Source organism: Hyperoodon ampullatus (assembly GCF_949752795.1).
Source record: "Hyperoodon ampullatus genome assembly, chromosome: 19".
In the NCBI taxonomy this organism is placed as follows: Eukaryota; Metazoa; Chordata; class Mammalia; order Artiodactyla; family Ziphiidae; genus Hyperoodon; species Hyperoodon ampullatus.
This window is the reverse complement of record NC_136932.1, coordinates 40,918,996-40,934,724: the sequence shown is the minus strand read 5'-3', so window position 1 is coordinate 40,934,724 and position 15,729 is coordinate 40,918,996. Positions and strand designations below refer to the sequence as shown.

Genomic DNA, 15,729 nt, shown 5'->3' with positions numbered 1-15,729 from the left:
AGCCATGGAGCTCAAGCTGGGTGTGTGTTTGGGAGTTTGTGGTGGGTGGGGCAGGAGGGACAGGCAGGAGGGCTGTGTCCCTGGGCTGACCTGTGCTGGCCTCTCCCCTCAGGAACAGTTTACATTCTGAGATCTGAGCTGAGGGCAGGGAACAGTGCCAGCATCCTGCAGGGTGATTGGGTGTGGGGAGCTGAGGCTGCAGCAGATTTTCTGAGGACTGCATCATGATGGGCATTCTAGCCATGGCTGGGGGAATGCCCACCTCTCACTGGTTCATTCACATCTACTATGTGCCAGACTGGCTCCTCAAACATCAGTCGGAGTTGAAAAGTTTCAGGGGAAAGTCTCTGTCAGATTCCTCGTTGCACAGACGGGGAAACTGAGTTAGGGGTGTTGCTGATGCAAGAACCCACATGTACTGGATGACCAGGGCCGTACGGAGGAAGACGTACCTTGTGTGCATGGCAATTTTACTGTTTTCCATTGAATTAAGATGCAGTCAGTTGTAAGATGTGTCATTATTTTCTATACCCCAGGAAAGAATAAACAATGCCAACTAAATGAGGACATGCCATCATGTAAGACACACCCCAATTTTAAAGATGTTGAAGTGTGAAAAAATGTACATCTTAGAACCAATAAGATGAATTTATAAAATTAATAGTCATATGGAATTATATGTGCAGGGTAAAAATTGAGTTTTCCCTGCTTCTTATCAAATTCTACTCTGTAGAGATCATCTCTGTTGATGTTTTGGTGCCTGTCCTTCTAGACATTTTAATGCTTGTGTAAGTATATTTATATAATAATTACTGTTATAAGCACTTGCTGTATGCTAGGCCCTGTGCTAAGCACCTCAATGTATTTTATTTCATCTTTACAATAAGCTCATGGGGCAGGTATGAGCTTTCCTCACTTTATAGCAGAGGAAAATGAGGCACAGAGAGGTGAAGGGACTCACTTGACATCACACAGCTTCTAAGAGGCAAGGGCCTGAGCCTGAATCTAGGCCTCTTCCAACCTCAGACCCTGAGTTCTTAACTAACATGCTGTACATACCCTCAGTGTGCAGGTATAAGTATATTTTTCAAAAATGGGGTCAAAATATACCTACGGTTCTGGAACCAATGTGCATTTTTTTCTTCTACCCATACTCCGTGGGCATCTTTCCATGTCAATACATAAGGAGCTACTTGATTTTCCTACCAGTTGCAAAGAATTCCCCTGATGACTGTGTATGAATGTATGTCTGGTCCTCTGTGGATGGACACTGGGATTTCTTCCAGTTTATTGGTATTACCAGAACACCAAGATGATCAACTATATAGTGCCATCTTTGTATACTTCTCTGATTATTTCCTCAGGAAAATTACCAGGTCAATTTTCTTCTAACACTTTATTACTATTTTTTATTATTATTATTTTTGCGGTACGCGGGCCTGTCACTGTTGTGGCCTCTCCCGTTGCGGAGCACAGGCTCCGGACGCGCAGGCTCAGCGGCCGTGGTTCACGGGCCCAGCCGCTCCGCGGCACGTGGGATCCTCCCGGACCGGGGCACAAACCCGTGTCCCCTGCATCGGCAGGCGGACTCTCAACCACTGCGCCACCAGGGAAGCCCTCTTCTAACACTTTTATGGTTTTAATGTTTACAATTAGATTGGAATTCATCTGCCATCTCCAGTAGCTCACGTGTCCAGGGAGCAGGTGGAGGGGTTCCTGGATGTGCCGGGCACCAGCTGGTTCCATGAGAGTCCCAAAGTGCCAAGTAAAGGGGGCTCTGAGAATGGGGGAGCGGGGAGGAGGCTTCGGACCCAGCTCTGCCTCTGGCCTTCCTCCCTCCGGTCGTGGGGTAGGAGGTGGGTTGAGGCTGAGTTCAGGGCAAGGGGCCACGTCCTCTATGTGCACTTGCTCCTGCCTGCTCTGGAGATTCTCTCAGCCCCATGTCCTGGCCTCTGCAGATATTAATAATAATAGCAGTCACCATCACTGAGCGCCCCCCGAGATAGAGGCGCTGAGCATGCATTATTTCTGATCCTTTGAGCTCGGGATTGATTGTTGCCGATATTTTGTAGAAGGGGAAACTGAGGCTATGGTATGGAGAGGAAATGGCCGCAGAGGTTGCAAGTGGCAGAGACGGGGTGGAACTCAAGTTCAGGTCTCCCTTTTCTTAGTGTGGGGCTTTTTCCCCAGGGGAGGCTGCAGTCCTTCCCTGGCCTGCACACATGTGCAACAAACATCACTAGTGCCCTTCAGGGTGTCTGCTTCTCCTCTCCTCCACCCTCTTAAAGCTGGGATTGGTCATGTGACTTGCTTTGGCCAATGACATGAGCAGAAGTGTGTCATGTGTGGGAAGACTCATTTACGACTGGGCGTGCCTTTCCGTGCTCTCCTCCCCTGCTTCTGCAAAACTTGAAGTCTTGATTCGAGATGCTGGCATCATAAGGTGGCGTCTTTGAGTGACCGCCGTGGCCAGAGCCCCCTTCCTACCTGTGTGTGAGTGAGGAATGAACCGTTATTGTTTTTTGTTGTTTTTTTTTTTTTTTGCGGTACGCGGGCCTCTCACTGTTGTGGCCTCTCCCGTTGCGGAGCACAGGCTCCGGACGCGCAGGCCCAGCGGCCATGGCTCACGGGCCCAGCTGCTCCGCAGCATGTGGGGTCCTCCCGGACCGGGGCACGAACCCGTGTCCCCTGCATCGGCAGGCGGACTCTCCACCACTGCGCCACCAGGGAAGCCCTTTTTTTTTTCTTGCCACTGCTTCCTCCCGCCTCAGGCGGCCCGGGGGGAGACAGGGAAAGGCAACCTCCCTCCCGCCTACCCACAGCCCAGGCCCTCCCTCCGCCGAGCCGACCTGGCGCCAGCCGGGCGACGGCCGCAGGGGTCCACAAGCCCGGACACCGAAGGAGCCCGTTATTGTTTCAAGATCATTTATTAACCCAGCAAAACTTACCTGATGCTTCCTGATACACCGTGTCACCTTGGCAACATCTCTTAACTACCTCCGGTCTCGGTTTTGGTGTGTTCAAAATGGACACCCTCGTTCCTGCCCCACTGAGCCGTCTCAGAAAGGAATTGGGGTCTTAAATGAAAGCATAGCGGTGGGAGGGCTCTGCGAGATGCTGTGCACTTGAAGTCAGGAGGGCAGGGACCTGCAGGATGCTGACTAAACCTTGGTCCAGGGGCAGTCTGGGTTTACCTCCTTCATGCCAGGACACGGCCTCAAGCTTGGCTAACAGGTGTGTTTCCTTCGGCAGGTGGCCCTCCTCCGGGCGGTGGTGCCCCCTGGCACCTTCGAAATGTCCTCAGCGACTCAGTGGAGAGCTCCGATGATGAATTCTTTGATGCCAGAGGTGAGTGAATCTCATCGTCCCATCATTGTCTGGGTGACCTTTTTAGAAGCTCCAAGAAGGGGATCCCTGTTGGGAGTTAGTATCTCTCCCCACTCAGACACTGCAATTCCGTGTTTCATTATTACCCAATCTGCGAGTCCCCTCAGGGCTGGGGCTCAGCGTCCCGTCATTCACTCTTTGAGATATTTGCTGAGTCCCTACAATATTTCAGGCGCTTACCATACTGCAGTAAACGGATGGGCGTGGCCACTGCCCTCATCAAGCTGATAGTCTAGTGGGAGAGGCAAACATCAAACAATTACATAAAGGAAAATACAGTCACAAATGGGAACTAACACCCCTGAGTAAAAAGCACCAAGTGTTAATAGAAAGGGAGATGATGGGGGTACCTGATTTAGGCTGGGGAAGTCCTTAATATCCTCTCTGCAGCACTGAGGGTAGGAGCTGGCTAGAAGAAGAGTGGGAGGAAAGAGCCTTAGGCAGAAGATGCAGCAGGGATGATGGTGCTGAAGCAGGAAAGACGGGGCTTTCCAGGAACTGGAGGCCCACGCGGCAGGGGGAAAGGAGAGATGAGGCTGCAAGTGACCTAGTAGGTGACTCTCAAGATCAGCCCCCAGATGGGAGGGGGATCTGGAGTGGAGATGTGGACGAGTTAGAAAGATTATTGCAGATGTTCAGGGGAGAGACGAGGGAAGGGAGGACATCAGCTCTGCATTTCAGTGCTGGGTGCATGGCCTGCCTGCCGGACATAGCAAGGGGCGCTATCTAAGTGAGGATGGGAAAACAAGAAACATTACAAGGATTGGAGAAGAGGGCACCAGATGGGGTGGGCATTTCAGGCAGAGAGCACGGTCTCAGAGATGAGGACGTGCAGGGCAGGTGTGGGGACCAGTGGAAGGCAGAGTCTGCCTGGACTTCAGGAGAGAGGACCCTCACAGTCATGCTGGCCTGGGCCGTGCGGGGTTGGGTGAGACGCACAAGCCTAGGAGGGTCTCCAGGCTAGGAGGGTCCCCAAGTCTCACTTGGCTGGCTCAGCTCCATTCTAGGAAGTCACCATATTTGGGGGATTGACTTACTCCTGGGATGGGGCCAGCTTTGAAGTACTGGCTGAATGGGGTCTTGAAAGAGAAACAGAGCATGCGCTGGCAAGACCCCAGGACCCAGAGCAGGACACTTGGGACATGGTCTCAGCCGTGCCATTGACTCGTTCTGTGATCTTGGGCAAGTCTTTCACTTTCTCTGGGCCTCAGTTTCCCTATCAGCTCTGTGCCTCCAGAGATAGAGACTGTATCCAGTTCAGGTGATTTTCGGGGAGGCACGGTGGGGCGGGCAGTGGGATGCTGCCCCAGCCTGAGCCTCCCCCATTCTTGACTCTGGATGGAGTACCCCCTCCCTGATGCTAACCCCAAACCAGTCCATTTGGGGCTTCTTTCCTGTCTCCCACTGGCGTCTGATTGGAGTGGCAGCCGGGGCTGACTTTCTCCATAGCAACTCACCCAAAGTGTGACAACAACGGCTTCAATATTTTCATGCTTAGAACACTTTCATTTAAAATATTTTTGCAGTTCATCAGGGCTCTGCAGTCCCAGATGACGACGATGGCTTCCTGCGGGAGGCGTCTGCGGGTGGCGCCGGTCAGCTCCGTCTCCATCCCCGTGGGCCCTATGCACCTGCTTTCCTTTTGAGCAGCTGTGGATCCATCCTGCTTCCCTCCCTGCGGACCCTCGGCATTCCGTCCTCTGCCCCCATGATCTCACTGCTCTGTCTGCAGTTCCCAAACTGGCCTCACCTCTCACTCCTCTCTTATGGGTGGCCCCACCTTCTCTTCTATTCCTTTGTCTCATCTCCTCCCCGCTCCCCTCACCTGCGTCTCTCCTTCTCTCCACTATCCCAGGATCCCACACTCTCCCATCTCTTTCCCTGTCTTCCACCTCTCAGCACTCCCTACCAGACCTCTGAACCTCGTGTCTCTGAACCTTTCCTATGTCACCTCTCCCAGAGCATCTGTAGCTCTCAGCCCCAAGATCCGCCCACAGGCTGCTGGAACCTCTTTGGTTCTGCGTTGCCAACTCCTCACCTCCTGTCTGTTCCCTGTGGTCTCCCTGGACAAGGCTTTTGCATATTTCCTCCACTCAGGGCAGAAAGAGGTAAAGCCATCCTCCTTCTCTGCTCCCAAGAGCTTTCTCAGCATCTGGGGCCAGGCCATGAGTGTCCGGCTTTCTGGGCATGCTCTGAAGGGGCACCTCCCTGCCTCTGTTCTCCAGCCCAGACTGAGCCCTGACCTTGGCCTGGGTGTGGTCTCTGTCCGTACCTGCAACCTGCTGCCTCTGCAGTTCCACCTCCAGCCGTGGTGGAGCCACATTGTCAGGAACAGAGGCCAGAGCATGGAAGGGACCTCTCAAGATCACACAGCAAGGTGGGGGCAGAGGGGCTGGAGCCCAGGAGCTTAGTGTCCAGGTCAGGCCTTTTTCTTCGACTTATTACTGAAAATGGGGCCCTCCTCCCTCCCTTTCTTCCTTAAGCTCCATCCCACTTGTCCAGCACTAGGGTTTACCTGGTGGGACAAGAGACCTTCATGGCTCATGGTCTAGTAGCAGAGGAAGACTCTTAGGCTCTGGGGGCGGCTCTGGTTGTGTATGTAAGGCCTGGGAGGGACTGGGGGGAAGTCAGGTAGGAGTATGGAGCTATCTGGGACCATAACAATCCCCTGGGCAGGATGCCAGCTCCCTGGGCTGTGACAGCAGGCATGGGGCCTCAAGGCGGCTGGTACTCGTGATTGGATGCTGCAGGATGGGTGATGGGGTCCAGGCTCCCAGACCCAGAAGACGCACCACTCCCTGTCCTGTCAATACAGTCAAAGGGTATCTGGGGAGCCACAGTCTAGCAAGGTTGGAGTGCAGAGTGAGGGAAACCCATGGTGGCCAAGAGGGGACATGCCTCAAACCCATGTCAGAGCTATGGGGCCCTCAAGGTCTTTGAGTTCAACACCCTGACCTCATTTTACAGGCTGGAAAACTGAGGCCAAAGAACTGGGAAACTTGTTCAGGGTCACACAAAGGGTCAGGCAGAGCAGGGGCTAGAATTCAGAGTCATTTATTTACTCTCTCAAGTATTTAGTGAGCATCTGTCCATCCCCCTATTCCAGGTGTAGGGGATGCAGGGCAAGTGGACACTGTCGTGGCCCCCATGGAGCTTACAGTTTAGTGGTGATGGGTGGGAAGACAACGTACAAGCAAGTGAGCTCTATTGATAGTTTCCATAAATAAAATAATGCAGAGGAACAGACACCTCACCAAAGAAGGTAGATAAATGAAAAATGAAAGGTGAAAAATGAAAATATGCTCAACATCATTAGTTATTAGGAAAAGGTAAACCGAAGCCACAATGAGACACTGCCTCATACTTATTAGAATGACTAATTAAGACAACTGACCAGGATGTGGAGGAATTGGGACTTTTAAAGTCTGCTTGGTGGGAACGTACGATGGGACAGCCATTTTGGAACAGATTGCAGCTTCTTAAAAATTTAATCATAGTTAACTACCTTTCCACTCCTAGGTATGTACACAAGAAGAAAGCAAACATATGTCCACCTAAAGACATGGACCTGAATGTTCATAGCAGCTGTATTTATGATCGCCCCAAAGTGAAAACAACCCAAATGTACATCAATGGGTAAATGAATCAACAAATTGCGGTACATTCATGTATTCAGTATTCATGAAATACCACTTGGCAACAAGAAGGAATGAACTGAAACACACAACAATACAGATGAATCTCAAAATAACTGTGCTGAGTGAAAAAGAGTCAGACTGAGAAAGAGTGCATATGATGATTCCATTTATAGAAAACTCTAGAAAATGCAAACGAGTCTATGGCAACAGGAGCAGATCAGTGGTTGCCTGGGGGTGGGGAGGAGGGATCAAAAGGGCCAGGAGAAAACTTCTGGGTGGGATGGATATGTGTCCACTCTCTTGATTAGGGTGATGGCTTCCTGGGTGTGCACATAGGTCAAAACTTATCAAATTGTACTTTTCTTTTTTTTGGCTGCACTGCGCAGCTTGCAGGATCTCAGTTCCGTGACCAGGGATTGAACCCGGGCCCTCAGCAGTGAGAGCACCGAGTCCAACCACTGGACCGCCAGGGAATTCCCAAATTGTACATTTTAAATATGTGTAGTTTATTGAATGTCAGTTATAGCTTTAGTAATGCCGTTTAAAAAAAAATGGAGGCACTCCCCCCGCCCCCCCCCCTCTGAGTATAACATAAGGGGCTGTGATAGAGTGGCTGGGCAAGTTGGAGGCCCCCAGCAGATGTGGCCTTGACCTGAGAGCTGAATAACAAGAAATGAGCCAGGTGAGGATCTGGGGGAATAGTGTTCTGGACAGTGGGAACAGCCAGTGCGAAGCTTTTACCGGAGGAGTGAATAGGAAGGCTGGTGTGGCCCGAGTGAGCAAGGGGGCGCCTGCTCAGCGCTGTGCGGGAGGGCAGACCCGGCCCAGTAGCCTCTGGATGTGCTTCCTGCCCAGGCTCTGGAGTGGCCCTGTGTACCCCTGCTCCTGCACCAGGACACCAGAGACTCAGGATCTCTGAGAGTAGAGGGAAGTGGCGCAGGTCATCTGGGGTCAGAGCAGCCAGGTTTTCCTCAGGGTTGGGGCAGTGACTGGCTACTGTCTGACCTCAGGCGAGTCTTGAGCCTCTGGACCCCGGGTCCCCCCTCTGGAGCACAGCCGGGGTGCAGGATTTGTCTCGTGGCTGGAGTGGCTTTGGGAAGCTGGGCAAAGGAGCCCTCAGAGAAGCAAAGCACAGGTGTGTCGCTGACCCCTGACCCTCCCTCTTATTAGGGGATGGGACGTGGAGAAGCAAATGCCAAGGAACTGCCCCAAAGGCTTCTGGGAATGGGCTGGGTGGGGTCCCCCTTGTGATGAAGAGAGGGTGGTGGTACGGCCGTAGGTGGGGCATGGGACAAGCGGTCCCCAGTCAGGGAGGTTAGCAATCTTGTGTCCCTGAAGCCCCAGAGCAGTGCATATCTGGTCCGTGGAGAGACTGGCCTGTCGGCCTCAGGCAAGGAGTGATGGAGGGACCTGGACCGGCTGATGGCCGAAGGTGACCGAGCCCTGGGCTCCATGAGCTGCAGGTGAAGCCTGCCTAGCACGGGACAAGGAGGTTCCCCGCTTTGAAGTCCTGTGAGTCCAGCAGACACAGAGGCCCCAGGGTAGGAAGAAAGGCTTTCGCTGTATCCAGGTTTTGTTCCGGGTTGGAGTCAGTCTGAGGTCAAGGCCAGGGGCGTGGTACTGGTGGGTGAGGCTGGGCCTGGCACCTAGAATGGGCAGGGACTGGGGCTCAGGGGGGTCGAAGTGGATGCAAAAACTCTGCCTGCACCAGGGGTCACCGGGGTTGAGCATTGGCACATAGGGAACAGTCACCAGAAGTCGAAAAGCAAAGTCAATAACCAGGACATTTATTCAGATAAGCCCTTGGCGGCCTTTGGCCTCCACTGGGAGTCTTGTACCATAATGAGGGGCAACGAAGCAGAGGCTCAGAGCTGAGGCACGCGTCCCCCTGGTTCTCCTGAGTGACTCCAAAAGGAGCTTTCTCGGCTGCTGCTTGCGTGTGTGTGTGTGTGTGTGTGTGTGTGTGTGTGTGTGTGTGTTTCTTGCTGCCACTCAGGGGACAAGCCCATTGTTGCCAGAGTGAAGATCTAAGGCTGAGTACTGAGCGCAGGGGCAGAGGAGTGGCCCAGAGAGGGAGAGAAATCTCGTCTGTGAGGTGGGGGGCCGGGGAGCAGCTGGAGAGACAGGCAGGCTGAAGCCTGGGGTGGCGGTGGGGGGAGCAGCAGAGAGTGCAAGGAAGCCAGGGAAAATACGAGAAGGCAGAGAGGGAGAGAGAGCAAGAGAGACTCAGGATGGGAGAGAGGGACACACACACACACACACACAGACACACACACACACACACACACACACACACAGAGACACCAAGAGGGCCACACCAAGAGAGCTGAAAGAGAGACAGTGACCCAGGAGAGAGAGAGATCAGAGACGCCAAGAAGGCCTGCAGAGATGGAAAGCTCCTGAGGGGCAGGCACCCAGAGAAAGAAAGAGAAACCCAGAGAAGGAGAGAGATCAAGAAATTGACACAGGGCTTCCCTGGTGGCGCAGTGGTTGAGAGTCCGCCTGCCGATGCAGGGGACACGGGTTCGTGCCCCGGTCCGGGAAGATCCCACATGCCATGGAGCAGCTGGGCTTGCGGGCCATGGCCGCTGAGCCTGCGTGTCCGGAGCCTGTGCTCCGCAATGGGAGCGGCCACAGCAGTGAGAGGCCCGCGTACCGCACAAAAAAAAAAAAAAAAAAGAGACACATCCACCCAGAGAGAGGAGAGAGACAGGTTCTGGGATAAAGACAGAGCAAGAGCAAAGAGTAATCGTGATCGAGGCCCAGAGGGAGGGACAGACACGGCAGAGAGCCTGAGACAGAGAAACCCCAGGACCCAGAGGGACAGAGATCAATGGGAAGGGACCTGGTCTGAGGGGGTCAGGGATGGGCTTCAAGCAGGGGGGAACACGGGGAGAGTCTGAGAGGAGATACATCTCCTAGAGAGACAGACAGAAGGCCAAGAGGGAAAGATGGAGGTGGGTCATGCAGATACAAGGAAGAGGGAAAAGATGCTGAAGCCTCTCGGGGTTCTGATAGCCTCACATACACCGTGGGATAGGGGTTACGCATTATAGAAAAACCAGGATCTAGGACGTGTGAGCACCTGCTGTATACCCAGCACTGGACCAGGAGCCCCAGCTCACTCATCTGACTGTGTCAGTTTCCCATTGTGTTTTTTCACAAAGCTGAATTCCTACAGGATGGAGGTCGTGTCTCACACTGCCTACAGCAGCTGCTCAGGAATCCCTCTGTTGTAGAATGAATGTTAAATGAACAAGCAGAAAACTGCATGCTTGGGTAACTGAGCCAGGAGACATAGGCACTCAAGGTGGGCTGCAGGCTGACCCTGACGACCCCGCTCTGAAGCTGGGACAAAATGACATAGGGGTAGGCAGCAGCGTGACTGGAACTGGGGCATAGCTCCACATGCTCTGGTGGTGGTGGTAATGGTGGTACCATCATCCTCCTGTGCTGTTATCCACCTCTGTGCTCCTACTGTGTGCTAGTCATGCTTGTACCCGCTTTACCTTCATTATCTCATTATCTGATTTAATCCTCACAGCAATTCTATGACGTGGGCATTACTATGATGTCATTTTATAGATGAGGAAATGGAGGCTCATAAAGCATAAGTTACTGTCCAAGGTCAGATAGCTAGCAGATGGTGCATCCAGGATTGAAAAGAGTCAATCTAACACCAGAATGGAGCTCTTAACCCCCTGCTGATCCTGCTTCCCCAGGAATAATACTACCTGATATTTGTTTACAGCATTTTGGCTTGTGTAGCCTTTTCACATTTACTATGTCAGTTGTCCTCATGAAAGTTTGCCAGAAAGAGTTGTGGAACCAGAGCTGTTATTCCCATTTAAGCAATAAGAAAATAGGAACAGCTGAGGGACATCTGTAAAGGTACAGGCTCACAGGTAGCAGCTCAGGACGGGAACCCAGGCAGGGCTCTGCCCAGAGCATGATGCTGCCTAGAGGTGTAAACCATGCCCAGATGGAACACACCGGGTTCAGGAAATTGTCTGGTTGTGTGTGGTGCTTGGGCAGCCAATACAGGATGTCCAGGGCAGGCAGGCCATCAGGAGGGCAGGATTTTAGGACTTTTGAAATAGTATATCTGGGTTTAAATCCCAGCTCTAGCCGGTGACCTTTGGCAAGTTACTGAACTATTCCATGCTTCAGTCTCCTTGTCTATACAATGGAGATAATAATAATTGTACATTTTTAGTATTGTTATGAGAATTAAATGAATTTGTATTTGTAAAACACTTATAGCAACCTCAGTGCGTACTAAGGATTTGATAAGTGGTGTTAAATAGATCACATAAAATAATCAAATAAGGCAGGAGGAGGTGACCCAGCCAGAAATGGGGTCTGGATTACTGAGCTTGAGCGATTCAGAACTCTGGACAGATCCCCAAGCTTTAGATTCACCATATTGGTTCCATCTGCTCTGTGAAGTTCTTTGGCAGTGAAATGGGTCTTATCTCTTTCTTCTCGGTTATGATGAGTGTAAGGATTCTCCTCACGACCCTTTAATGTCTGTTCTATGAGAAAAGGCACAAAGCTCTTCACCAGGAAGGCCTGTCTCTTTAAAGAGAGAGAGGGGGCATTCCTGTGGGTTTGTTCTTGAGGAAATGTCCCTTCCTGGATGAGGGACTGCACCAGATACGTGTAATTGATGTGTGGGACCCAGGGGCTTGTGTTCAGCGTGTTAGGGAATATGACCTCACCAATTCCTCTGAGCTCAGACTGGGAAAGGGCAAGGATAGAGACAGGGTTGAGGGGAGGACTAAAGAGAGAATGGAAGCATTAAGGCTTCCATTAAGACTTCTTCCATAGAGGCAGAAGTCTTCTCTCTCAGTTACTCCAGAGCTGCTCCTACACCACTCAAATCCTGATCTGCTCAAACAAGGATGGCAACTCACTCCTCATGTGAAGAAGTAACCTTAATGTCTCCCATCTGTAAGCACCCCCTGTGCACCAAGACCTTTATATTCATTATCTCTCCTTTAATCCTTACAACAACTCTATGATTAGACATTGCTAGTCCCATTTTACTGATAGGAAAACTGAGGCTCAGAGAAGCCAAGTAACTCACCCAAAGAAAAACTGCTACCTAGTGGTAAGGCTTTACTTTTTCTTCCCAAACACACTGCCTATCAAGAAGTACCACTCTTAGTGCTAGGAATGGAGCCTTCTATGAGTTTTCAGCCTCTCTCATGACTGTTCCCTTGTTACTTTTTTTTTGCTGTAACATGTGGAGACCCAGTAGGGTATAACAACAATGCCTTCTTGCAGTGAAAAATTCCTGGATATCTTACACCTGTCTGTAACTATAGACACCTTCAATAGTTGACATCTTCCTCAACTCAAAGGAAGAAATAAATACTCCCTGAGATATAAGCTCCTGTTAGGGCTACCTCTACACAGCCCTGCCGGCTCATGCCCATCTTTACTTCTTTCCACAGAAGAGGTGGCTGAAGGGAAGAACGCCATCCTCCTTGGGATGAGCCAGTGGAATTCAAATGACCTGGTGGAGCAGATCGAGACCATGGGGAAACTGGAGGAACATCCAGGTAAGGTTCTGCTTCTCTCCTGGCTGGGTGTATCCATATGTGTGTTGCGGACAGTGCACAGTTTGAAGTGATGGCAATTTGGGGCTAGAACCTGGGTTTTCTATGAAGAGTCATCTATCTGTCTGGGAACTTCGCCTACAACCCCTGAATTCTATGAGCTGAAGGAATCCTCATGGGGACTTCTGCAGGGTTTTCTGTAGCAGAAAAACAGAGCTTCCTGTGTTCATTGGATGACCACCCAGGAGCATGGGTAATTAAGGGCAGGTGGCAGGCTCCAAGCTCCTTGGAATCTGCTAGTTAATGTAGGGTAGCACCTGGAAAGCCTTTGGGAATGGTCAGGGGAGAGGGGCAGCAGTTGGGGTTGTAACTTCCTTTGGTTGAATTGTTGAAGAAGGTTATGGCTGGGGATTCGTCCAGAGGCTTTTGAAGGAGGGGAGTGTTGGCCAGGAGCTTAAACAGCAGACAAAGCAGGCCTGTTCTTTTAGGCATCCATCCTTCTGTCCATCTGACCATTTCATATTATGAACAGAATGTTCGTTGAACACCTACTATGTGTAAGTGCTTGGTAGGAGGAACCAAAGGTGATTTAACTAAGGCTTCTGTCTTGTGATGTGTCACAGAGTGTAAGTCAAAACTAAAGGGGGTCAACCCTTAAGCTGAGGGTTGTTGGGCCCAGAGGGGAGAGGCAGGAAGTTTAGAAGGAGGCAAGAGAGGGGGTCTCAAGGAAGCGTTCTTGACAATGAACCTATGGACCCAGGCTTCACAAGGCAAGTGGAGGATGGAACCAAGGAGCTCATAAAATCTGAGATGGCATATGGGGAACCTGAGGCTCAGAGAGGGGCTGTAGTTGACTAAGGTCACACAGGAGTGAGAAGCAGAGCTGGGACTAGAACCCTATCCAGGGCCCAGGGTGCCTCTGCTTCTGTTAGCTTTTTCTATCCCTCCTCCCCACCCAATATATCACTCCTCCTACTTCCCCTCCTCCCCGTCTCCTCTTTTCCTTCCTCTCTTGGCCCCATCTTTCCCGTCATGGTCTGGGCCAGGCTACCTATCAGGAGACGCTCAGTGAGACAGTCCTGGCCTAGCCCAAGAGAATGACCATTTTGGTGTTGACCATCTTGGTGGTAGCCGTCTTACCCCAGCATCTGTTCCTTTTCTTACCCTCCCCCATCCCGGCCTCCTTGGTTCAGAGCCTGCCCCATACCAGCTTGCCCATCCTGAGAAATGGACAGGCCTGGGATGACTGTTCCATTTTACAAATGAAGCACCCAAGGCTCAGAGGAGCTGCATCTTGCCCAGGGTCCTCCAAGTTGGGGGCAGCATCACACTTAGATCTCCAGTCTCCTGATTCCCAGACCAGGGCTTTGCTTCCCAAATTGGACCAAGGCTCAGCACAGTTCTGAGCCCTGGCAAAGTCAGGTCTGAACAACCTGGAGTCTTAACGGCAAGGCCCTCCTGGGCCACTGTCACATTCACAGAACGAGTGGGCTCTGAGTCTGGTACCCAAGACCAGTCCAGAGGCAATTTCCCGGTCTTCCCTGCAACTCATCTGCAGACGGACCCTTTGTCTGCTCTTTCCTTCACCCCAGGAACCCGGAGGGGGCCCAGAAGGGGTCATGGACTCCAAGTGCTTCCCTGGGACAATGCTTGGAGTGATGAAAAGACAAACCGAGACTTGTACTCACCACCCATCTGGCCATCCCCTCCCATCCCAACCCGCGCTTGTCTGCCAAGGAATGTGTGACTCAGACACAGTGTGAGCTAAGGAGGAGGTGAGTGAGAAGCAGTGTGAGCTGGGAGGGCAGGGGAGGAGGAAGCAGATGGAGGTCGATGGGCAAGGCTGAAACCGTAGCTTTGGGATCGAAGAGGTCTGGGTTTGAACCTTGGCCCTGCCACCCCATGGCTTTGTGGCCAGGAAAGTCACATCACCTCTCAGAGCCTCAGTTTCTTCATCTGCAGAATGGGGCTAGCACACAAATTGCACACATTAAATGAGCTGATACTTAAAAAGTGCCTTCAGTGCCTGGTCATTATAACGTGGGAAGGGGGAGAGAAGAGTGAAAGATCTTTCACAAATACAGTTCTAACAAATGCATCATGGAGCTCATGAGAGGTTGGATTAGGGGCAGTGGCTTGCCTGAGTCCAAGAATTGATGCTGTTTCCTCCCAGTATGAAATGGGGAGCAAGAGGGAGAGAGAGAGAGAAGGAGGGGTGAGGAAGAGGAAACCAGCCGTGTTTCTGGTTCCTTCTGAGTCCCATTCCCGTGTGGATTCATGATGTGAATTCCCACAACACGGCAGAGCACGCACGCCAATTTCATTCATTCCAGCAGCCACTTCTGGAGCCGAGACATGGGCTCAGCCCAGGATGGTGGGGAAATAAAGACAAGCAGGCTGGCCTTGTTACCCCTGTAGGAGCTCACAGCAGAGAGGAAGAGGATCATGGCCACGGCTACAGTGCAATAAGACAGGCTGAGTCAGGGGCCTGAGGAGAGAGCCTCTGGGGACTCTTTTGGGGAGAGGAAGTTCTAAAAACACTTTCTGGAAAAGGCTGCAATCCACATTGGTGTTATAGATAGAGCTCTACCCCTGCCTCCTTCTACATCCCTTCCCTTAAACGCAGGGCTCACTGCAGAGACAGCCCCCGCCATGGTTCAGGCCCTGACCAATCACAGCTACCCCTGGTGATGACCCCCAAGTTCCTCTCTAGCCAAGACCTACCCCCTGGGCTCCAGACTCATATTCTCAGGAGGCTCCTACTTCCCTCTCCCTGGACATCTCAAAACCACTTAATGCTCTGCAAGTTCCAAATGGAGCTGAGCTTATTCCTTCTGAACCTTAATTATGTTCTATGGCCCATCTTTAATCTCAGTCATTTGGAGCCTGTGTTGCATAGGTACGTTCAGGCTGCTCTGGTATCTCCAGTTCTTGAGGGCGCTAATTCTGGTATTTGTGTGTGCATGTGTGTGTACCTGCGCACATGCTACCTGTACCTCATGGGTTTTGTTTCTTCATTTTTTATTGTGAACTCATCTTGGTCAACACCCCACCCTTTTCTTTTCTATGGGAATCTTGTGTCCCCCAGGTCTTGAAAACGCCCTTCTAGTGATTGGTCTTGTGTCTCTGCTGGGCCTGAG

The 15,729-nt window shown here is 51.7% G+C and overlaps 1 protein-coding gene across 1 annotated transcript in view; it reads left to right on the top strand.

Annotated features, from left to right (window-relative positions):
• Positions 1–15,729, top strand: part of PITPNM3 (PITPNM family member 3) — a gene marked incomplete at its 3' end in the record, with an annotated part of 86,011 nt that overhangs the window by 14,581 nt on the left and 55,701 nt on the right. Inside the window, exons 2-3 of the mRNA XM_079725270.1 lie at positions 3,253–3,348; positions 12,485–12,592. Of these exons, the coding sequence (XP_079581396.1) occupies positions 3,253–3,348; positions 12,485–12,592 (204 nt within the window). The remainder of the gene's footprint in view (positions 1–3,252; positions 3,349–12,484; positions 12,593–15,729) is intronic.